Below are 22043 nucleotides of genomic sequence, written 5' to 3' on the forward strand. Positions count from 1 at the left end.
CTCTCCATTTTGCCACCTATAAAATAGGGACGATAAGGGATCTGCTTCGCTGGGCTGAGTAATGTTTGCAAACGTAAAGCATAGGACCAGTACCTGACGGTCACTGGGCTCCTCTATGAACAGCAGAAGTCACTCAAATAAGGCAGCAATGGTCATGGGAATAAATCTCAGACCTCCCTGCTCTGAAAACCCAGTTTCCTTCTACTTGAGCTACGAAGACAGCCGCCATTAGCAGTACGGGTCCCATGACAACCGTTTCCATCCTGCCGAGGGCAGCGGTGCGCATAGGCCCCAGCTGGCTCATCCCAGGGCTGACATTTCTTATTTCTCTTTCCTGGTGCTGGTGTTTAAGTAACATTTGAAAACCTTGAGAAGGTGACGGGAGTGGCTCGCAGCGGAAAAACCTGTGTCCTAAGGGAGGTTGCAAACCACATCGGCTGCTCTGACTGTGCATCCCTCGCACACCCAAGCTGCCCACCGCCCTGCAGTCTTCACCCAGCACTGTGGGCAAAGTTTCCATAAAGCTAGCACCTCAATCCACATGTAGGCACCAGACACTTGGGGTACGTCTACACTGCACAAAAACACCCGTGGCAGCGAGGCTCAGAGCCGGGTCAACTGACTCGGGCTCACGCTCTAGGGCTAAAAATAGCAGTGTAGACATTCCCGCTCAGGCTGTGAAACCTGGAGGCTATTTTTAGCCTTGTAACACAAGCCTGAGTCAGTTGATCCGTCCCCAAGACCTGCTGCGGGGATTTTTTTGCTGTGTAGACGTACCTCTGGGCTCTATCCCCAGTTTTGCCACTGACTGTCTGAGTGCCCTTGGGCAAGCCACTTCTGTCTCGCCGTGCCTCGGTTTCCCCCGCTGTGCACTGTGGAGAATGATACCGACCACCCTGTGTGAAGCACTGTGAATTCTATGGAGCAACAATGATACCCCAGTGCGGCCAACGCCTTAAATGCCAAAATGTAGCAGTTTTCAGCCCAGCAGCCAAATTCGGCAAGGAGCTGAGCACCCTTAGCGAACAGAGTTAAGGCCACTCAGTATCTCGCAGGATCAGACCCTCAAACCAGGGCCGTAAGGCTGGACAATCCATTGAGACACGTCTCCTGCTCCACAGCGGATATGTGCGCCGTGCCCACCCTCCCCTTTCCCGAGGCCCGCGCTTGCTGCAAACTTTTCCGACGCTCCCTCACTGACCAGCTTTCGCTCTTATGCAACCTGCCCATTGTGCGATGTGTCAGTTTGTGCAGCGCTGTCAAACACATTGGCCTATCCAAGCCGACCGGACCCTGTGAAAGGCCCAGCAGGGAGTCACACACTATGCCACTAATTAGGGCCTGCAGTGGAGGGTTCCCAGACACACCTGCACGGTCATGTGACGGAGGCCCCCTGAATGGCAGGCTCGCCCAAGCGTGAACCCAATGAGCTAGCCTGGAAAATATGCTGGACTCGTTGTCGTGTTTTCTGTCAGACAAAACAGACTTGGGCCCTCGGCCGGGGGTGGGGGAGAAGGACCCTATTCCGGTGAAATCGAGCTCTGGCGGCGCCCAGGGTGCCGGCTTTGACGGGCTCCATGGAAGAGACAACTTGGTGTCACCGGATCCTGCTTTAGAAACAGGTGTTTAATGAAACCTGGGAAACTCCCCCCCCCCCCCCCGCCCCCGGCCAAAATCAGCCCCCCTGAAAGACCACTTTTCCTGCCCAGGGTGTGACAATATTGCTCAACATGCGGGGTTAGTCAGCTGGGGATGTTCCAGGCAAAGCCGGCCTGGCCCAGGGCCTGCCTGAGGAGCAGGCCCGTCTTAGCCAGGGGCCTCGTTGATGGTGGCCAGCACTGGCTGCTTTGGAAAGAAGTCCTTAGATTGTGCTCTGTGGGACAGGAGAGTTTGTACAGCACCTAGCGTAACAGGCTCCCAGGCCCTGGACACTGTGGTTAGACAAATAATAAATAGCATTAGGAGGAGTGGAGGGCAAACAGCCTAACTAATGTTTAGATGGAGTTTGATAAGTTTATGAATGGGATGGTATGACGGGGTTGCCTGCGATAGCAGGGGTCTGGGTTTGAGGACCCAGGAAGGCTCTTCCAGTCCTATGTTCCTATGAAGTGCAAGAAACCTGCCTTTATATAGCATCCTGAAGGCCCCCACAGCCCTTTACAAACCAGAATCACTCCGCCTGCCTCTGAAATGCAGCCACTTCTGGGGACTGGAACACAGCAGCTGTTTAATAGCTCACAGCAGCACAACACAACAGTTTAGGACATGATGGGAATATGAATACAGTGTTCAGTATGACAGGGGTTATTTTAGGCCAGCAGGATGTATTTTCCCAAACTGGAATTTGGCCAGGACACTGGGATCCACCCTGCTGTCTTTGCAAAAGGATCTTCAGGCTACAAGTGGTGATGATCAAATGCAAGTACTCCACTTAGGAAGGAACAATCAATCGCACACATACAAACTGGGAAATGACTGCCTAGGAAGGAGTACTGAGGAAAGGGATCTGGGGGTCATAATGGATCACAAGCTAAATATGAGTCAACGGTGTAACGCTGTTGCAAAAAAAAGCGAACATCATTCTGGGATGAATTAACAGGAGTGTTGTAAGCAAGACACAAGATGTAATTCTTCCGCTCTACTCCGCGCTGATTAGGCCTCAACTGGAGTACTGTGTCCCGTTCTGGGTACCACATTTCAGAAAAGATGTGGACAAATTGGAGAAAGTCCAGAGAAGAGCAACAAAAATGATTAAAGGTCTAGAAAACATGACTTAGGAGGGAAGATTGAAAAAACTGGGTTTGTTTAGTCTGGAGGAGAGAAGACTGAGAGGGGACATGATAACAGTTTTCAAGTACATACAAATTTGTTACAAGGAGGAGGGTGAAAAATTGTTCCGATTAACCTCTGAAGATGGGACAAGAAGCAATGGGCTTAAATTGCAGCAAGGGTGGTTTAGGTTGGACATTAGGAAAAACTTCCTAACTGTCAGGGTGGTTAAGCACTGGAATAAATTGCCCAGGCAAGTTGTGGAATCTCTGTCATTGAAGGTTTTTAAGAACAAGTTAGACAAACACCTGTCAGGGATGGTCTAGATAATATTTAGTCCTGCCATGAGTGCAGGGTTCTGGACTAGATGACCTCTCGAGGGCCCTTCCAGTTCTACGATTCTATTATCTCAGTTTTACACAGTACCCCCGGAACTGTGCTGGGGCCACCAATCCTGAACTGACGGAGACAAGAACACACCCTATTGAAAGATGTGCCTGGATACCATGGGGAATGGCACACTCGAAGGAGATAACATAGATCCTCCCCATCTGCTGCAGCATCCTGGAGTTTCTTTGAAGATTTCCAAGCAGTTACCAGGCCAGTCCTGCTAGGCTAAATCCACAGTCTAGTGAATGCAAAGCATTTGATGGTCTCTGTCTATTGTGCACCCTCACTGCTGTATCTGAGGGCCTGAGAGGGGTGGAAGCTGGAGTGGCCAAAGTAGAATCTGCTACTCAAATGCAGCCAACGTTGTTCTACAGAGCCCACAACGGCCCTCACATTCCATGAGGCGGAGGAGTCCTTTGGAAGCCACAGGTGTGATAAAACCCTTAACCACAGGAATGCTGGCTGGGAAGAGACTGGACACTGGCCGACGTCACAACCCATGTCATGGCTCAGCATCGCTATCCACCGACACTCACAGCAAATACAATACGACTGCTTCCGGTGTTTTTCCTGCTCGGTAGCCAGGCGGGCACGTTCTACTTCTGCCCCTAGAGGAGCACTGTCCACAGCAGTCCTGATGTCCTCACGAAATAGAGCTCTTTGCTTTTATTGGGACATTTTGGGGGTTTCTCTTGTCGGACTGACCACCGGGGTGGTTATGTTTAGAGCTGATTGGAAAATTTAGTGGAAACGGTTTTGACGGAAAAAAATGGTTTTGACAAAACTGAATTTTTTTTTTACAGACTCATCTCTCTATTTCAACCAAATTACCCAGGGGCTATTTTTTAAAAAAAAAAAACCACTGAATTAAAATGTGACCATTTTCCTAAAATAAAATGTTCTGAAATGGAAGTTTGGGGGATTTTCTGTTATACAGGATGGAAGTTATCTGACACTTTCTGCTTCTAACTTGCACTCCCACTTGCCAAGGGCACTTGGTTACTGTTCGACATTTTATCAGAGAAGTTCTTCAATGTCCTAGTATGTACTGGTTTTGTAAATCGCCCAGTATATCCTTTGAAGAATCCAAGGATAATTTTATGGAAACTTTCAAATTTGTTTTCATTTAGAAGTGTTTGAAGCACAACCAGGTTTTGTTTCTCATTCAAACTTTTTTTGCCATTTTTTTCTGATTTAAAAAATATTGAAAACATTTATCAAGACAGTTATTAAAAGTTATTTACCCAAAACCAGGGTTTGCTAAACCATCTCGGCAATGTGTGTGTGTTTGTTCATTTTTTGAAATAAAAAAGGCACAACACTTTGATCAAAAATGTTCCTTTCTTGCAAATTTTCATGGAATTTTTTATTTAAAAAAGACCATCTTTTACAAAACCAAACCAACTCGGATCCCTGTTTATTTAAAAAGTTTTGACTTGCTCTAACTTCAAGGTTAATTGTCCGTGGTGCAAGAAGATTGGCATCAAATGCCAAGCTGTTGGCACTCAGATTTTTATCCTTCTGCCCATAAGTATCGGATACAATAAATCATTCTGAAATGTGTTGCAATACTCTCAAAATGCTAAATACAGATATCTTGACTTTGCTTGGGCTTCAAAATCAAGTCCTTTGTTATTTTTTGATAATCCACCTGACTGGGCCTAATAAGGGCTTGTATTAATGTATCAAAGATAATGGATTAAGTGAAGTATTTGTGGATCATTGTAGGCCTGGCTTGGCATGCGGAGCTGGGTATGGGAGAGGCCTCATTTCTCAGGAGACCAGATTAGGGAGGTAAAGGGATCAGCGGGCTGGGAACAGAATATCGGTACTAGCTATGATAAGGGGGAGCACCCAGCGAACCATGTTCGATGGACAAGCTAAGCCCGGAACATAAGATGAGTTAAAGAGGAAGTCCTGCATGGACAGTGCGTGGCCAGAGCGTGCTGTGCGGGGATTGATTGCTACAAAGTGACCAAGCCAAGCCCAAAACGTGTGGTGCAATGTATAGTCAGTGCAGTGTAATGTGTAAATGTCTGTAAAGGAAGAGGTTTGCTGTGTAACTTTGGGCGTGTGGTACGCCCTATACCCGCCCCCTACGCTCGAGTCTGATCAGCTGAGCATAGTTGTGTGGTACAGCACATAGAGGAACCTGAGCGATGAGGCTGGACCAGGACTGAATTCTTGGGGAACCGAGTGGAAGAGGTCTTGGGGGAGCTCCAACAACCAATATCTGTTATTAACTCATTCAGAATGGCATGGCAAGCTAACTACAATTTGCAATGTGCTATTAACTGCTGCTTGAGGAGTTGTGCAATAGCTTCACTGAACAAAACAAGGCTTAACAGTCCACACAGGAAATCTTCTCCGTTTAACTGAAGTCCACATGGGCCAACTTGAACCCGCTGGCACTGAACCAGGGGCTTTATTTTCTTGGCACCTCTCAGCTGGCACAGCCATGACTGCAGTATAAACAGTGGTGAGCCATCAGATCCTGGGCTGCTCGTGTCCCGTACTCTCTCTGCAGCCCTTTCAGATATCTGCGCTCTTGACTGAGAGTTTTTCCTCCCTCCCAAATTTTACACTCCTTTCGTGGGCAATCAGGAAGCTCGTGTGGTATCAGTAGGTTTTTTGCATTCTGTTTCACACGTTTATTGTACGTACGTGGCTGGTACCTTTTCTTTGACAGCCTCATTTACGCCTGGCCAGAGGACAAGTCACTTCCATGTGACATGTCTCAGTACTCCAATGGGTGCTGTGGGTTATGGTAAATATTTCCAGCCTTCATCCTGTGTGAAATGTTCTTCACACACAATTGCATATGCAATCATTTAATCTGGTATAGTTCCAGGATGTTTTTGTACTGAGAAGTGCCGGGCTTTTTTTTCTTTGCCATCCATCTAGAATTACTCTCTCCAGTTCTTGCAATGCCAGGTCATTTTATGTTTCATGTTTGAGACTTGTCAGATAAGCCTTTGAGTGCAACTCCCCCTATAAATTAAAAACACTTTTAAATATATTTAACACCATTATAAATGCTGAAGGCAAAGTGGGGTTTGGGGTGGAGGCTGACAGCTCGTGACCCCCCATGTAATAACCATGTGACCCCCTGAGGGGTCCCAACCCCCAGTTTGAGAACCCCTGGTATAACTGAATTATATTTACCTCTTCCTAAAGCATCCTGCTCTCACTACATCAAACACTGCTTAATGGCATCTCTCCAAAATGTGGCTTTTGCTGATTCGATGACTGCTATTTGAAACCAACTTTGTTTTCCGTTTTAACATTGGCGGGTCACTGATTTCCCTGTCTATGCATTCTGACATTATAATGCACTGAGTTTCAATATCTCTTCTGAGAGTCACTTTTCCTCTGTTTATTTCCAAAGTCCCAAACAGGGCCGGATTTACACCTTATGCACCCCAAGGCCCAGCATCTTCAGTGCCCCCTGCCTACAGCTGACCTTCATGTTGCACACAGTTTTACAGAGGTAAGGTGCACCTAGAATGCTGGTGCCCCTTGGCACGTGCCTACTATGCCTAGTTGGAAATCCGACCCTAGTCCTAAACAATCTCTCATAGATCCTTGCTTTGAGAGCTGCTTGGAAATGTTTCCACAAGACTTTTTCATTGGAAAACGCCAATTCATTGAAACTGAAGCTATTTGCAGGAAAGGGCTGGTTTTCCCCATTTTGAAAATTAGAAAAAAAAACAACCCTTTCTAAATTGTTAAAACGGGACTGTGACAAAGTTTCTCCTCTGCTTTGGTGGGTCCTGCGCTTATTGGCGGATTTGCTCACCTCAGAGATTCACGGCAGAGATTCACGCTCATTTTGGCCACTTTTGCTAGTGGCTCACTGACCAGCATGGGAAAAAGGAAGAAGAACAATCCCAGCAGTCTCTGCTGATCCACCATGTGGGTCGGGGAACAGCCCATAGACCTTCCCGTCTGGTGGAACCCACAGTCCAGGTCAACTCCTCCTGTGTCTGATCAGGAGTTGGGAGGTTTGGGGGGAACCCAGGCCCGCCCTCTACTCCGGGTTCCAGCCCAGGGCCCTGTGGAATGCAGCTGTCTAGAGTGCCTCCTGGAACAACTGTGTGACAGCTACAACTCCCTGGGCTACTTCCCCATGGCCTCCTCCCAACTCCCAACTCCTTCTTTATCCTCACCATAGGACCTTCCTCCTGGTGTCTGATAATGCTTGTACTCTTCAGTCCTCCAGCAGTATGCCTTCTCACGCTCAGCTCCTAGTGCCTCTTGCTCCCAGCTCCTCGCACGCGCACCACAAACTGAAGTGAGGTGCTTTTTAAACTCAGGTGCCCTGATTAGCCAGCCTGCCCTAACTGATTCTAGCAGCTTCTCAATTGGCTCCAGGTGTCCTAATTAGTCTGCCTGCTTGAATTTGTTCCAGCAAGTTCCTTCTTGTTCTGGAACTGCCCCTGTTACCTTACCCAGAGAAAATGGCCCTGCTTAATCTGGGACTAATGTATCTGCCTTCTAACCCTCTCCTGTAGCTGGAGTGTGAGTTAGGGCAGCAAAACTGAACAGCTCAGCGATCAAGCACCCAGATTCTTGAGGTAGAGATCAAGGAAGTCATAGATTGAACAGTATGGGCCAGATCCTTATCAGGTGTAAAACCGGATAGTTCCACAAATGATTAATGAGGATATATACCAGCTGAGGACCAAATTTTTTTACAAAAAACGCAAGCATTCAGTACAAATACATTTTTTGTTACTTTATTGTAACACTCTCTGGTAGCCATCTGGCTTGACTCTGTCACAGGGACTTTCAACATTTTTTGACAAAAACATTCTGTTGTTTGGGTCAAAATGACTTTTTGTTTAAAAATTTAATTGAATTTAGAGTAAAAAATGTAATGACTAAATAAATAAGCAAAAAGGTCAACATCAAACTGAAACATTTTTACTGGCAAAGCCTGATGTGGTGATTTTTTTCAGATTTTTGGTTCGTGAAAATGGTTGAGATTTCGATTTTTCTTTGTAATTCGACACGGGATTTTCTTTCTTTATGTTTTTTTTTTGTAGTCTCTGAAAGTCTTGTGGGATGGGAAACCTGTTTCCCAGCCAGCTCAGCTTGCTTTTTAAATGCATCGAGACCCGACACTACTCAGATTCTGCAGCAGTCACATCAGCACTGTGTCCTTCAGCTGTATGCTCATCAGCCAACCCACAGACACATGCAGCCCACTTTTGTGCAATCATTGGGCCTCTGGTCATTCCTCAATGAAGCCTTCAGGAGGGAAAAGCTTGGGAGCCCTTTGCTGTTCCTCTGCCTAGGTGTGGTTCCAATCCCATGTTCACAGTGGGTCCTCCTAGGTGTTTTTGGCCAAACAGAAGTTCCTGGGCTCACTGCAGAGGGAACTGGAGGGAATTCTCAGGCCTGTGCTGTACAAGAGGTCAGACTAGATGATCTAGGGCCTCCTGGGCCTACACTTCATACATCTCTGAACCACTGAATACACCCCATTCTCAGTTTAAGCGTAACGCTAATGCACCGAGGCTGCAGCGGGCAAGTGCGGAGTCTAACGGAGAATGCTAGAGGGAGCTGTGGAAAGGAGTGAGGTATAGTGCTGCTTCCCCCATGCACAAATGCCTGCCTTGACAGGGGAGGGATACTGTACGCAAGCAATAGCCCTCGACTGCTGACTTCTTGGCTGTGTTACATGCCCGGCCGTTTCTCCTGAGATCCCCGGGAGGTATTAGCAGCTGTTTCGAAGCACCACCAATCCATTAGCAGGAGTGAGTGGAAGAAGCACTTATCACCTTCTGGCCTTTGGCTTGCTCTAGCTCGGAAAAAAACTGCCACCGGCACGTGGAGCCTCCAGCTGCCGATTTGCAGGGTCGGGGTTAGCAGTGCCCGGGCCAGGAGTAACCCCCAGCTCCAACCATTGCCGGTCCAATGGTCAGAGTCCACTAGGCCCTGCGAACCCAAAGAGACTCAGAGATTCCACGGCCAGAAGGTACCATTGTGATTGTCTAGTCTGATCTCCTGCATAGCACAGGCCAGAGACCTGCCCCACAATAATCCCTAGAGCCGAGCTTTTAGAAAACCAGCCAACCTTGATTCAAAAATTGTCACTGATGGAGAATCCACCACGACCCTTGGTAAATTGTTCCAGTTGTTAATTACTTTCCCCGTCGAAAATGCCACCTTATTTCCAGTCTGAAATTGTCTAGCTTCAACTTCCAGTCATTGGATCGTGTTTAACCTTCCTCTGCTAGATTGAAGAGACTGTTACCAAATATTTGTTCCCCACGTAGGTGCTTATAGACCGTGATCAAGTCACCCCTTAACTTCTTTTTTGCTAAACTAAACAGATGGACCTCCCTGAGTCTATCACAACAAGGCAGTTTTCTGATCCTTAAAGAGTTCTCATGCCTCTTCTCTGACCCCTCTCCAATTTATCCTCATCCTTCTTGAACTGTGGACACCAGAACTGGACCCAGCATTCCAGCACCAGTCGCACCCGTGCCAAACGACTGACGGGCTATCCAGGGATGCTGCTGGCCTCACCCGGAAAACCTGCATTAATTCAGCTCACCCACCGACAGGCAATCGGAAACTGTCTTTAGGTATAAACTTGGCTGAACTTGACAAGTAAACAGTCACCAGCAGCAGCTGTGGTGTGAGAGATTCCCAGCAGCGCGTCGGCTCACTGGCAATAGCCACCGTGGTTTCTGAGAGGTGGCAGGCTGTGCTTCCCTGATTCCCTGGCCGCATGCTAAGAGACTGGCACTGTGTGCTGGCCAAGGGCCATGCTTCTTAGTGAGGCCACAGCAGGCTCTGTGATGCCACTGTCCTGTTACCCGAGCAGAGCCGAGATCCCTCTGCAAGGCACAAGCTGATCCGTCTGCATGCACCTGGAGTGCCTGGCACGGCTCGCCAGCTAGGGCGCGGAGCAACACTGCTGGGCTGGGAGCGAGCGTTCAGCAGCCCAGGGGACGGCTGTGGGTTTGATCTGCATGACTGGTGCAGATGGGGATTGTGCCATTGACTTCAATGGCAGCAGGAGCAGGATCTGTGTCACCATCCAACACGGCTCCCAGCCCCACCGTGAGCTCTTCTCCCCAGCCCAGCCTCTCTGAGCTGAATCTGACCCCCAACCCCCTCCGCTCTCCTGACCCCCAATCCCCTCTGGCTCCCCTGACCCCCAACCTCTCTGGTCTTCTATCCACCACCTCCTGTACTCCCTCTGATCTCACACCCTCTCCCTCCGCCCTCCAGCCCCCTGGCCTGCTATCCCCCTACTCCCTTACTCATGACGGTTCCCTGCTGGTCCAAGCTAGAGTCAGAGTTTAAGGCCCGAAGGGGCAACCAGAGCACCCAGTCAGACCTCCTACATAGCACGGGCCCACCCGGCACCCGCACACGAAACCCAGCAACTGAAATGAGTCCGAAGTATTACCGCCTGCAGGAGACTGGCCGAGTATGTGCCCCAGGCAGGGAGTAGGAAAGACTGAGGCACACCAGTGCCCGAGGCCGCCACGATAGCAGAGAAATGGTTACATGAGCTAGACCCAGATAATCCTGGCAAGTGATCCGCACCCACACACTGCAGAGGAAGGGAACCCGCCCCCCCCCCGGCCCAGGTCCCTGCCAATCTGAGCAGGGGGGAAATTCCTTCCTGACCACACACGGTGATCAGCTAGACGCTGAGCATGTGAGTAAGAGCCAGCCAGCCAAGCACCTGAGCGAGAGAGACGTGCCGCCATCCCTGAGCACGGCCCTCCCCGTCCTGTGTCCCATGTCTCGCTGTGGCCATCCCTGATGGTTCGGAGGAAGGAGACAAATCAAAACAAAACCCAGAATACCCTGGGGTGGGGAGGAGAACACATCTTCCTGATCCCTGCAGATGACTAGCTGGGCCCTGAAGCATGAGATTTTAGGAACTTAAGATATAAGGTGGAAGGGACCCCACTCCCAGGGCTCTAGAGCCTTCCCCCCCCAAAACCTCCTAGTCACCTCCTCATCCCTCTCCCCCATTCCCCTCTCACTCCAGCTTTGCTTGTTCTCTCCCCTTCATATAACTCCCTGATCAGTCATTTCACTTACACACACTTTCCCTCAGCCGTCCATCTGGGACGTTTCCCCTTCCCCTGTCTCTCTACCATGTCCCAGCACACCTTTAGCCGGCAATTGCCTTTCTTGCTGGGCAGCGTTTGTGTTGCAATGCCTGAAGAGAAAGGAATGGGGTCAGACAGGGAATCGCTGTCCTACCGCCAGCCCTGCTGGGCTTTCCAGTCCATGCAAAGGGCTGTAATAAACAGGCTCTGAGCTACCACCAGCAGCTGCTCAGAGCACAACAGTTCAGTTGCTGAATCTGTCACCAGACTGAGGTACAACCTGTAACAAGTCATTTGCCTGGATTTCATGTGGTTTCAAGTGAAACGTTAGGACAAACACACACCAAGACCCCATATGGAGCAGGTGTTCAATTCTTCCTCCTGGTCGCTCTCGGTTTAATTGACCACAGACTGTCTCGGGGCTCAGGCAAAGAAATGAAAATATCTTATGTTTCTAGAATGCCCTTCGCTCCCCAAAGCTCTTTGCAAACTAAAACCATCACTGTGATGCAGCCCCCTCTGGGGTGGAATGTGGCAGCTGTTTAACAGGTAGCACAACAGTTTTGGATGGAAAGCGTAGGAAACTGAAATCGCAAGGAGCATGTGGGCTGACAGAATGTCATTCCCTAGCCAAGCATTTGGGCAGGGCTTTGGGATCACATTCGCCACCTTGCAAAAGGTGTTCAGAGGTACCAAGCTTATCGGAAAGGGCAGCAGCTCCAGCAGAATAGCGCCCCCAGACACAGTACTTCAGCTCATAGAATAGTACCTACGGCATCAACAACCCCACTCACCCGCTAGCGCCGTGTGGCGGAGGTTTCCTATCCAGGTACCAAGCTGGCCTGAGTCACCTCCCTGAGCTTGGGAAAACTGCCTTGGTCACGAACCGAAGCTGGATGCCTCCAGGCAGACTAGATCCCCATCCAACCACCATGGTCGGTTTGTATTGGGTTCCAATTAACAGGCCGAATCTCTCCCTGGGGTAAACGGAGCGGGAGTCGGCAGAGTTGTATGTAGCTCTTTGCATTTCACAACTGGTGTAACTAACCGCGGCTGTCTTCTTTCTGCCTCCCCAGGGAACTGGGAGCTGGCCATTGCTGCCAGGAGCAGTGCCAAGGCAGGGGCACAGCCAGGCACCAGTGGAAAGTGGGGAGCGAAATTAGGGAGGGAGGAAAAATGCTCAGTCAAGAGCGCAAATAGCTGACCAGGCTGCAGAGACTAGGGAACATGAGCAGGATCTGACGGCTCACCACTGTTTATACTGCAGTCATGGCTGTGCCAGCTGAGAGGTGCCAAGAAAATGAAGCCCCTGGTTCAGTGCCAGCTGGTCCTCTTGCCACCCGTCCCCTACGGGCTGGCTAAGCCCCCCCCTGTGGAACTGATGGCAAAGCTCACACTGGGGGACCAGAGCTATAGCAGACAAGGCAACTTTGCTACAGTTACGGGGTAATTTCCGCTGAAGACACCCACTCCCCCTGAACCCTGAGACACCCTCCCCCTTCGCCCAGTGCCCTCAGGCTCTGCTCTCCCTGCCCCCTCTCCTCCAGCCTCGGCTGTGCAGTGAGAAAGCGGCCCCTTTATGAGCAGGCCTGGAATCGGAAAGACACATTCAGATGCAGTTCCAAGCCCTTGACCCCGCAGAGCACATCCCTGTTAAGAACAGCGTGCGCCTTCACGCCTGGCAGACGGGAGGTCACGGAGGTTAGAAGCATGCTGCTGGGGGTACCAGGCGGATTGGCCCTGCCGAGCATCTGCAGCGGCCTCTCCGGAGCTAAACTTTAGGGGCACTGCAGGGCGGGTTGTGGAGGGAGCTGCTCATTGGAGGTGCCTTTGATGGCTGGGAGACCTTCAGCTGAGCCAGATGGAGGAGGAGGAGAAAGCAAGTGTCTTATGGTGATCTCTAGCTCCATCGCGGGAGGGAGGGTCTGCACCAGGTTCCCAAAGGCAGAAGCCGTGGGGGCAACCAACTAACCAGATTGAACATGGAGCTTGACGAGTAAATGGGTGACATCAAGGGCTTGCCTGCGATGGCAGTGTTTGGCCTCGGTGGCCCAGGAGGCCCCTGTCAGTCCTGCGTCCCTGGTCTAGTGAAAAGATCCTCTCCTTGTGGGTGCAGCGAGGCTCAGAGGGATCCCAAAGTGCCTTTCAAATGGCTTATAGAACAACTTAACCAACGCCAGAAATGCAGCCACTTCTGGGGCGAGACACAGCAGCCCCATGGCCACAGCACACAACAGTTTAGGAAGCAAAGGAGACTCCTCTATTCAGCTGAAGCCACAAGGGAAATCCAGAGAGGGAGAATGTAACTCCAGAATCTGGCGAAGGGAGCGAGGCTCCCAGCCCTGCCCCCGGGGGAGAGCCAGGGGATCCTCCGTGGGCAGGACCTTGGTTTGCCTTCTCAATCACAACCAAAAGACAGGCCCTCCAGCAGCACAGTGCCCCCTAGCAGGGGGCAGAGACTCCGAGGAAGGAGCCACCCATGCCACGTCACCCACTCCATCTCCGGCAGCTGCTGCCTTTTCCTTGGAGAGCTCTCAGCCAAAGCCCTGCCCCTGCCCAGCCCGTCAGCCCAGAGGGGAGGCAAATCAGCAGGCTCGGGTCTGTGTTCAGCACCCGCTGGCACTGACGCACTAACTCCAGGGAAGCCTGGACTCCCAGCAGTGCAGCAGGGGCTCCCCTGGCAGCTGGTGGCCAGGATACCAGCCATATTGTAAAGCGTCAATCGAGAGGCAGTGTTCCCTAGTGGCTACAGCCTCGGACTCAGGAAACCTGGATTTTAGTCCTGGCTGTGCCACTGACCTGCTGTCTGACCGCTGGCAAGTCCCCGCCTCTCTCTGGGCCTCAGTTTCCCCTCTCCCCTGCTGCCTGTTCAGACCGTCAGCTCTTCGGGGCAGGGACTGACTGCTGCCTCTGTGCAGGTGCAGCTCCTAACCCAGTGGGGCCCTGGTCCTAGTCGGGGCCTGTCGCTGCTCCTATGATACAAACAAGAACTCAGCAGTGGCAAGTTACTATTGAACTAGTGTCGGGGGAGCAGCCCGGAGGTCCAGACGGTCGGCCAGGAGAGGCATCCAAAAATTACTTTTTCTGAAGCTTTGGCTGAACGGTCAGAAACTTTTCAGCTTAGAAAATGGGCAGGAAATTCCACTGGGCTACACTCAGCGCCTCTCTCAGGTCCTCTGCCATCCACCCTCAGCCACAGCTCCCAGTGAAGCCAGCGAGTGAACCAGACCCCCGCATGCGAACAGCCTTGAGCGCTGGATCCAGATTGGGATTGGGAGCTAAGGCGTGATTAGGGAGCGAGCCAGGTGCTGCAGCCCTGGGCGCTCAGCCGCCACTAAACGCCAGAGGTGCGCACAAGACCAAGCGAGCCCCTCCTACCAACCTCAGTGACGGTGGTGAGGCCTCTCTCTCTTTCATGCTGTATGGCTAGCAGTCCCCTACTGGCAGCTGTTTGGGGGGGGGGCGGGAACCAGCCCTAGGGACAACCAGATGGAGAGTGTGGGAACCCCCCAGTCCTGATAACCTGCCCCAGGAAACAAAAAGCTCTATGCAAGCAGCATGCATGGCCAACATGCCAACACGTCTGCTCTTGTTGCCAAGAAGGCTAACAGCATTTTGGGCTGTATAAGTAGGGGCATAGCCAGCAGATCGAGGGACGTGATCGTTCCCCTCTATTCGGCACTGGTGAGGCCTCATCTGGAGTACTGTGTCCAGTTTTGGGCCCCACACGACAAGAAGGATGTGGAAAAATTGGAGAGAGTCCAGCGGTGGGCAAGAAAAATTATTAGGGGAGTGGAACACATGATTTACGAGGAGAGGCTGAGGGAACTGGGATTGTTTAGTCTAGAGAAGAATGAGGGGGGATTTGAAAGGGGGTTCCAAAGAGGATGGATCTAGACTGTTCTCAGTGGTAGCAGATGACAGGACAAGGAGTAATGGTCTTAAGTTGCAGTGGGGGAGGTCTAGGTTGGATATTAGGAAAAACTTTCACTAGGAGGGTGGTGAAGCCCTGGAATGCATTACCTAGGGAGGCGGTGGACTCTCCTTCCTTAGAAGTTTTTAAGGTCAGGCTTGACAAAGCCCTGGCTGGAATGATTTAGTTGGGGATTGGTCCTGCTTTGAGCAGGGGGTTGGACTAGATGACCTCCCAAGGTCCCTTCCAACCCTGATATTCTATGATTCTATGAACACGCATGACGAGGGACAGAAAATTTCTTCTGGGGTGCAGCCCTGAATGCTGCAGGACCTCATATTGGTTGGCGTGAAAGGATTCGATTTTTTGGGGATGCAAACGTCAATTTCATCGTATGCACATAAACCGGTGAAAAAAGGTCTCCACTGATAATCTTGGACATTTGTAGCGAGGTAAAGCAAGAAAATGCTCCTCGGGAACTTATTCGAGTTCGATTTGAGGATATTTACTCTGTATATTTGGACATGGGATATTGACAATTTGTGTTTTAATGGTTATAAATCTTTAAAATCTCAGCATCTCCTCTCATTAAATAATTACTCTGACCCCCCCGCTCCATCTCCCACATCTGAGAAAACGAACATCGATCAAAATAGGGGAAAAATGCTTCTAAATGAACCTCAGTATTACTCAACGACATTATAACAGAATAAAAATCGCATTCTGCTAAGCCTAAATAAAGCCCATGTTGCATCCTGAAGGGAGGAGGGGCTGGTGGTGAAAACCTGGGATGGAGGACACCTCGGTCCCAGGGGCAGACCCAGCACGGGAGTCCCGGGTCCCGTCGGGCAAGGTCTGGGATTTTAGTGGATGACAAATTGTACTTGTTTTAGTTTTTCTACAAAAAATCCTGAAGATTGACTTTTCCTCATTGTTTGATCTCCCTTCTCCTTTGCTCAGGGGAAAAATGGAAAAAGGGGCAGGGAGAAAAAAAATCGGGGGGGACTAAACCAGTTGCTAAAAAAATCAGGGTTTTTTTTAACCCTCCATCCCCCCCTTTTTTTTTAATGAGAATTTTCTCCAAAATTTGTCATGACAAACATAAAAGGAGGGGAGCCATTTTCCCCCAAGAAAAGTTGCCCAGTTTCCCCCTCCCCTGTGGAGCCTGAAGTTAATCAGCAGCAGCCTGGCCCTCGCCCTCTGCTGCAAACTGGCTCTGGGCTTGGTCTGACGTCCCTTTTGCCTCCTGGCTTTGAGCCTCCCTTCCCCCTGCGGCTGCCCAGGGCAAGGCAAAGCCCTCCTGGCTGGACTGGGCGAGGAGGGGAACCCTGCCTGCTGAGCCCGGCCCCTGCTGTTGACAGCAAACACCAGCTGCTCCGCGGGACCAGTTCAGCTCCGTGTGAGGCAGAGCCTGACCGGGGCGTTCTGGTTTCCCTTGAACTGGACAAGGAGATCACAGCACACAGGGCAAGGGGGGCAGTCAGGCAAAGGGAAGCGTGTTTCAGGCCTTCCTGATCTCAGAGCAGCTGTACAGAACAGCAGCCGCAGCATCCTTCCCCCTCCCTGGCTCCTTCCCCCCACGAATCCGATACCACCTGACAAGCACCCAACACGTCCCGGAGACAGGGGCTGATTAGTACCTAACCCTACTGTACAGCGGGAGAAACTGAGGCATGGAGCACTCCAGAGCACCAGCTACCACGCTGATTAGTGTGCGATGGCTAGCCAGCTAGCTTCCAGGTATTCATTATTGCTATTGCACCTAGGGCCTCAGTCACACACCAGGCCTCCTGGGTTCAGCACTGTACAAACACAGACAGTCCGGGCCCTGAGGCGCTTACCGTCTAAGACAAGAGACAGCAGCTGGCGAAGGACAGACTGAGGAGGGGACAGGGGGCCCAAGGTACCGATGAGCCGATACGTGCCTGCCTGGAAAGCTGCTATCACAGTGCACACCCGCTGTTTAGCCGTAGGCAAAGAGAGCCTGTGTCTCCTCTCACTTCCACGGGTGTAAATCAGGAGTAACAATGGACTCACCCGAGCACAGAGCTGGTGGAAGTGCGAAGAGAATCAGGCCCAGCTGGTCTTTTTACGAGCACACTCGGGCCTGCGAAACATGCACCCACCGGTTTTGGCACCTGCACTGAATTACTGGGGCAGATTCGGCCCCTCTGCTCTGTGCCCACAACCCAGGGGGCTGGGTGGATAAAGTCTTTGCCCCCGGCTCATGCCACAGGTGGCAAGCAACTGAGGCTCCGGACTGGGACTGAGGAATTGAAGGCTCCCCCACGCTGCTCTGGCAGGGAGGGACCAGCTCTAGGGATGAGCAGGCCGGTCTGTCTCCAGAGGCCCTTTCTTCACAGATTGCCAACAAGGGGCCGTTAGTGCAAGGGGCACACCTGGACAGAGCCTCCCTTCCCTCCAGACTCAGTGCTCAAAGTCCACTCAGGAGCCATCACCTGTCTGGACTGATGGGCTGAGTTGGAACAGGTACCTTAGAGGGGGAAAAGGCTCTGTAGCCCACCCTCACGCTAGCCAGGTCCCTGCAGATTCCTTCCCAGGTGACTGGTACCCCTGCATCCCTCGCCACTCGGCATTTCACAGCAGCAGGGCACACAACTCAGATCCTCCTGTTCCAAAAGCCACGCCTCTGGAGCATCTCCGGTAGCTGTGTGCAGTGCAGGGCCCATGACACACGCTTGAGCAGTTCTGATTCCATCCAGTGGAGGGTGGGGGTGCCGCATACACACAAGCCAGTCCATGGGATGCACGCAAGCAGCAGGGGCTGCTGTCTGAGTGGTTGGGGGGAGACTGGTTTTGTTTAAAGACTTCAGGTCATCTGTTGCTTCTGCTCAGGAAGAAGCCGTGACCTGGGAGCTGTGGACATTTGGTGTCACAGTGCCCGGTCCAGGGCTGAGTATTACTCTGAGAAGCTGTCACGCTGGGCTGACGTCAGGCAGCCCGGAGCTGCTGGGACCTCTTCCGGGAGTTCTCCTTGGGCAAGGTTAGCCGGGAGCAATTGCAGGGCAGGGGACTTGAGGCGCTGACTGTGTGGGTGGGACACAGACACGCAGGTCTGCACACAGAGACAGCCACGCACACCCAGACCTGCAGTCTGCATGTGTCCAGAGGCAGAGAGGAAGACAGGCAAGTAAACACACACACACACACAACTACATACACAAACAGAACCTGATCTCTCTCTCTCTCTCTCTCTCTCACCCACCCACAACACCTCAGGAGGGGGGGCAATGGTGGAGACTGCTGAGTACTTTGCCAAGTGACTTCTATACACAGTTTGGGAGGAGAGAGACTCCTTTGCCATCTAAAGTTTCTCACTGAGCAATCCACTTTCTGGGCCTGATTCTGTTCTCATGTACACTGGTGTAGATCTGGAGTCACTCCATCGGCTTTGCTGGAGTCACTCCACATTTATGCTGGCGTCGCTGAGAACAGAACCTGGCCCAGTGCCCTTCTCTTTGGGGTAAATGTCACTCTTTTACTTCAGTATGAAACAGCCTCCCAGATCCCGAGCCTCAGTGTGAACACCAGGAGTTATATGAAGCCAAGGGGTAGGTGGCTCAGCCCCAAAGCCACAGGGAAATGGTGCCCTGGCACCATGGCAGGGTCACTTCCTCTCAGCCATTCTGGGCTGAGGGTGCAGCTAACACAAGGAGGAGGCAGAAGACAGAGACTAAAAGGGTCCCTGTCCTAGAGGGAATTAAGGACTCCAATCCAACAGGCCCCATGTACACCCCAGAGGGGAAGGGTGACCCCCTGAGCTTGCAATACAGATGCCCTCAGTTGCCAGGGTTTGCGGAAGGATACCTCCGTGACTTCCCAGAAACGTGTACCGGGCTCGGCCCTTCACCTGAGGTGCATCCAGCCATTCAGAAAGGACAGGTGGGGAAACTGAGGCACAGAGCAGGGACGTGACTTGTCCAGGGCCATAGAGCAGGGGAAAGAACCCAGGCGTCCAGCTCCCGCACCCAGCTGCCTGCTCTAAACACTAGATAACCAGCCGGATAGCCAGGGACAGCTCTGGCTTCACAGTCAAGGCTGAAACCACACAGGCCTTGGGGGGGCCTCAATGCAAAGAGCTCAAGTCCCCATAGCTTTCCCCCCTCCTTGCTAACCCCCCCATACACAGCCCCTGGCTGGGTGCTAGCGGGGCTAACATTATGGGGGTGGGGGGGTGAGAACTGCTGCGGGAGGGGAAGCGTTCTCGCCAGTCCCCTCCCAGCACAGCCCCCCCCCGATGGTACTCACTCAGCCTGGGGTTGGTGACATAATTCCTGGTGACGGCGTGGGCATGCTCCTGGGCCCCTGCCAGCGCTGCTGGGTGCCCACCGAGCCTCACCTCTACCTTGGCAGTCATCGCTGGGCACAGCTGGGGCGGGAGGGAGCTGGGGGTTTTTATAGCAGAGGGTTACGCTCTCCTGCTCATCCCTCCCAGGCCCACACCGGTCAGATCTGCCCTTTCCCGGCTGCTTCGCTCTGCCCCGCTGGCCCTGGCGTGGGTTAGACCTGCCCACACAGGCCCCTGTTGACTGTAAACTAGGGCAGCCTCAACACCTGGCTGGGAGCCCCAGACCCCGTGTGCAGGTGAAAGTCACCTGAGAGCTCCCACCTGGGGGTGGCTGAGTGAGGCTGCAGCTCAGGGCTCTGCACTGAGCTGTGTGTGTCAGGAGAGTTCGTGGTTGTGTGTGTGGCAGGGGGTTGTGTACCTGTGTGCTGGGGGAGTAGGTGGTGATTGTGTGTGGCAGAGGTGTGTGTAGCCGTGTGTCGGGGGAGTAGGTGGTTGTGTGTGTGGCAGGGGGTTGTATAGCTGTGTACCGGGGGAGTAGATGGTGGTGTGTGTGGCAGGGGTTGTGTAGCTGTGTGTCTGGGGAGTAGGTGGTTTGTGTGTCGCAGAGGGTTGTGTAGCTGTGTGCTGGGGGAGTATATGGTGATTGTGTATGGCAGGGAGGTTGTGTAGCTTTTTGCCAGGGAGTAGGTGCTGTTTGTGCAGCAGGGGGTTGTATAGCTGTGTTTTGGGGAGCAGGTGGTGGTTCTGTGTGGCAGGGAGTTGTGCAGCTGTGTGTCAGGGGAGTAGGTCGTTGTGTGTGTGGCGAGGGGTGTGCAGTTGTGTGTCAGGGGAGTAGGTGGTGGTTTCATGTGTGTCAGGGATGTGTACAGCTGTGTGGCAGGGGAGTAGGTGGTGGTTGTTGGATAGTTGTGTGCTGGGGAGTAGGTGGGTGTGTGTGGTAGGGGGTTGTGTAGATGTGTGCATGGGGAGTAGGTGTTGGTTCTGTGTGGCAGGGGGTTGTGTACTTGTGTGCTGGGGGGAGTAGGTGGTAGTTGTGTGTGGCGGGGGGGTTGTGTAGATGTGTGCAGAGGGAGTAGGTGGTTGTGTGTGTAGCAGTGGGTTGTGTAGCTGAGTGTTGGTGGAGTAGGTGGTTTGTGAGTCGCAGAGGGTTGTGTAGCTGTGTGCTGGGGGAGTATATGGTGGTTGAGTATGGCAGGGGGGTTGTGTAGCTTTTTGCCAGGGAGTAGGTGCTGTTTGTGTGTGGCAGAGGGTTGTGTAGCTGTGTGTTGGGGGAGGAGGTGGTGGTTTCTTGTGTGTCGGGTGTGTGTAGCTGTGTGGCGGGGGAGTAGGTGGTGGTTGTGTGTGGCAGGCGATTGTGTAGCTGTGGTCAGTGAGTAGGTGTTGGTTGTGTGTAGTGTGGGGTTGTGTATCTGTGTCCTGGAGGAGTAGGAAGTTTTTGTGTGTGGGTGGAGTGAGAGTTGTGAAATTGTGTGTGTTTGGAGGAGAAGACAAGTGTGCATATGTGTGTGTGTAGGAGGTTTTGTAATTTGTGTGCATGCAGGGAGAAGGGTGTATAATTGTGTGTGCTTGTATAAGTGGTTTTGTGTGTGTGTGTAGGGGAAGATTGTGTAACAGTGTGGGTGGGAAGATGGTTGTGTGTGTGTGCGCACACATAAGTGAAAGATTGTGTAACAGTGTGGGCAAGAAGGTGATTGTGTGTGTGTGAGTGTAAAACTGTGTGTGGATGGCAGCATGGTCAGTCTTTGTGGAGCTTTCAGCACGGCCCAGCAACCTGAGCACCGGCCTGCGAGCCAGGAATAACCCATTCTGCCACTGCCTCCCTCTGTGGCCTTGGTCCAGTCACTTAGGGCTCAGTGAGTCCCTGCCCCTGGCGGGCACAGTGGGGCGGATACAATGGGCATGTGCCCTGTGCCAGGTCCCAGTGCAGTCCCAGTGGCAAGGCGGGTATGAGACCGAACTGGACTGGAGAGAGGATTGACGAGAACATAAGAACGGCCAGACTGGGTCAGAGCAAAGGCCCATCTAGCCCAGTCTCCTGTCTTCCGACAGTGGCCAGGGCCAGGTGCCCCGGAGGGAATGAACAGACCAGGGCAATTAGCGAGTGATCCATCACATCGTCCTGGCCCAGCTTTTGGGCTGGGGCAGGTGAAGAGAAAGCAGCACCTTCTCCAGCTTTAATTTCTACGGCTGGAGGAAAGCGTTGTGAGAGACCCTGCGTGTGTGTCACTGTGTGGATGTGAGGGGACGCATGTTCTGCATTTTATTTCCCTAGGACGGTCTCTCTGCCACAACAGGGCCTTAAAGGCTCCGTCTCTTATACACACCCCCTACTCTGGCCCCACATCTCATCTGCCAACCTGGGTTGGCTATTGTCCGCTCACTCGCAAACGCCGGCTGCATGCATTGGTTTGTTAGTGCAGGGTTGCACATGAGCACTGGGTTGCTCCGGTGTGGCGGGTTGACAGCATTTATCAGATTTTAATCGTCAAAAGTTGATATTTCGCTGAGCTGGTTTATAGGGAGGGGGAGGGGACATTGGGGACATTGTTTCCATTTTTTCCCCTTAAAAAAAGTC

General features: G+C 52.1%; 1 protein-coding gene across 1 annotated transcript in view; it reads right to left on the reverse strand.

The window, feature by feature from the left end:
* The window catches only part of ATP6V1B1 (ATPase H+ transporting V1 subunit B1), an 82014-nt gene extending 62477 nt beyond the window's left edge, over window positions 1-19537 (reverse strand). Inside the window, exon 1 of the mRNA XM_073343055.2 lies at window positions 19429-19537. Coding sequence (XP_073199156.2) covers window positions 19429-19537 — 109 coding nt within the window. The remainder of the gene's footprint in view (window positions 1-19428) is intronic.
* Window positions 19538-22043: the final 2506 nt, after the last annotated feature.

This window comes from Lepidochelys kempii, chromosome 4, assembly GCF_965140285.1.
Source record: "Lepidochelys kempii isolate rLepKem1 chromosome 4, rLepKem1.hap1, whole genome shotgun sequence".
Lineage (NCBI taxonomy): Eukaryota > Metazoa > Chordata > Testudines > Cheloniidae > Lepidochelys > Lepidochelys kempii.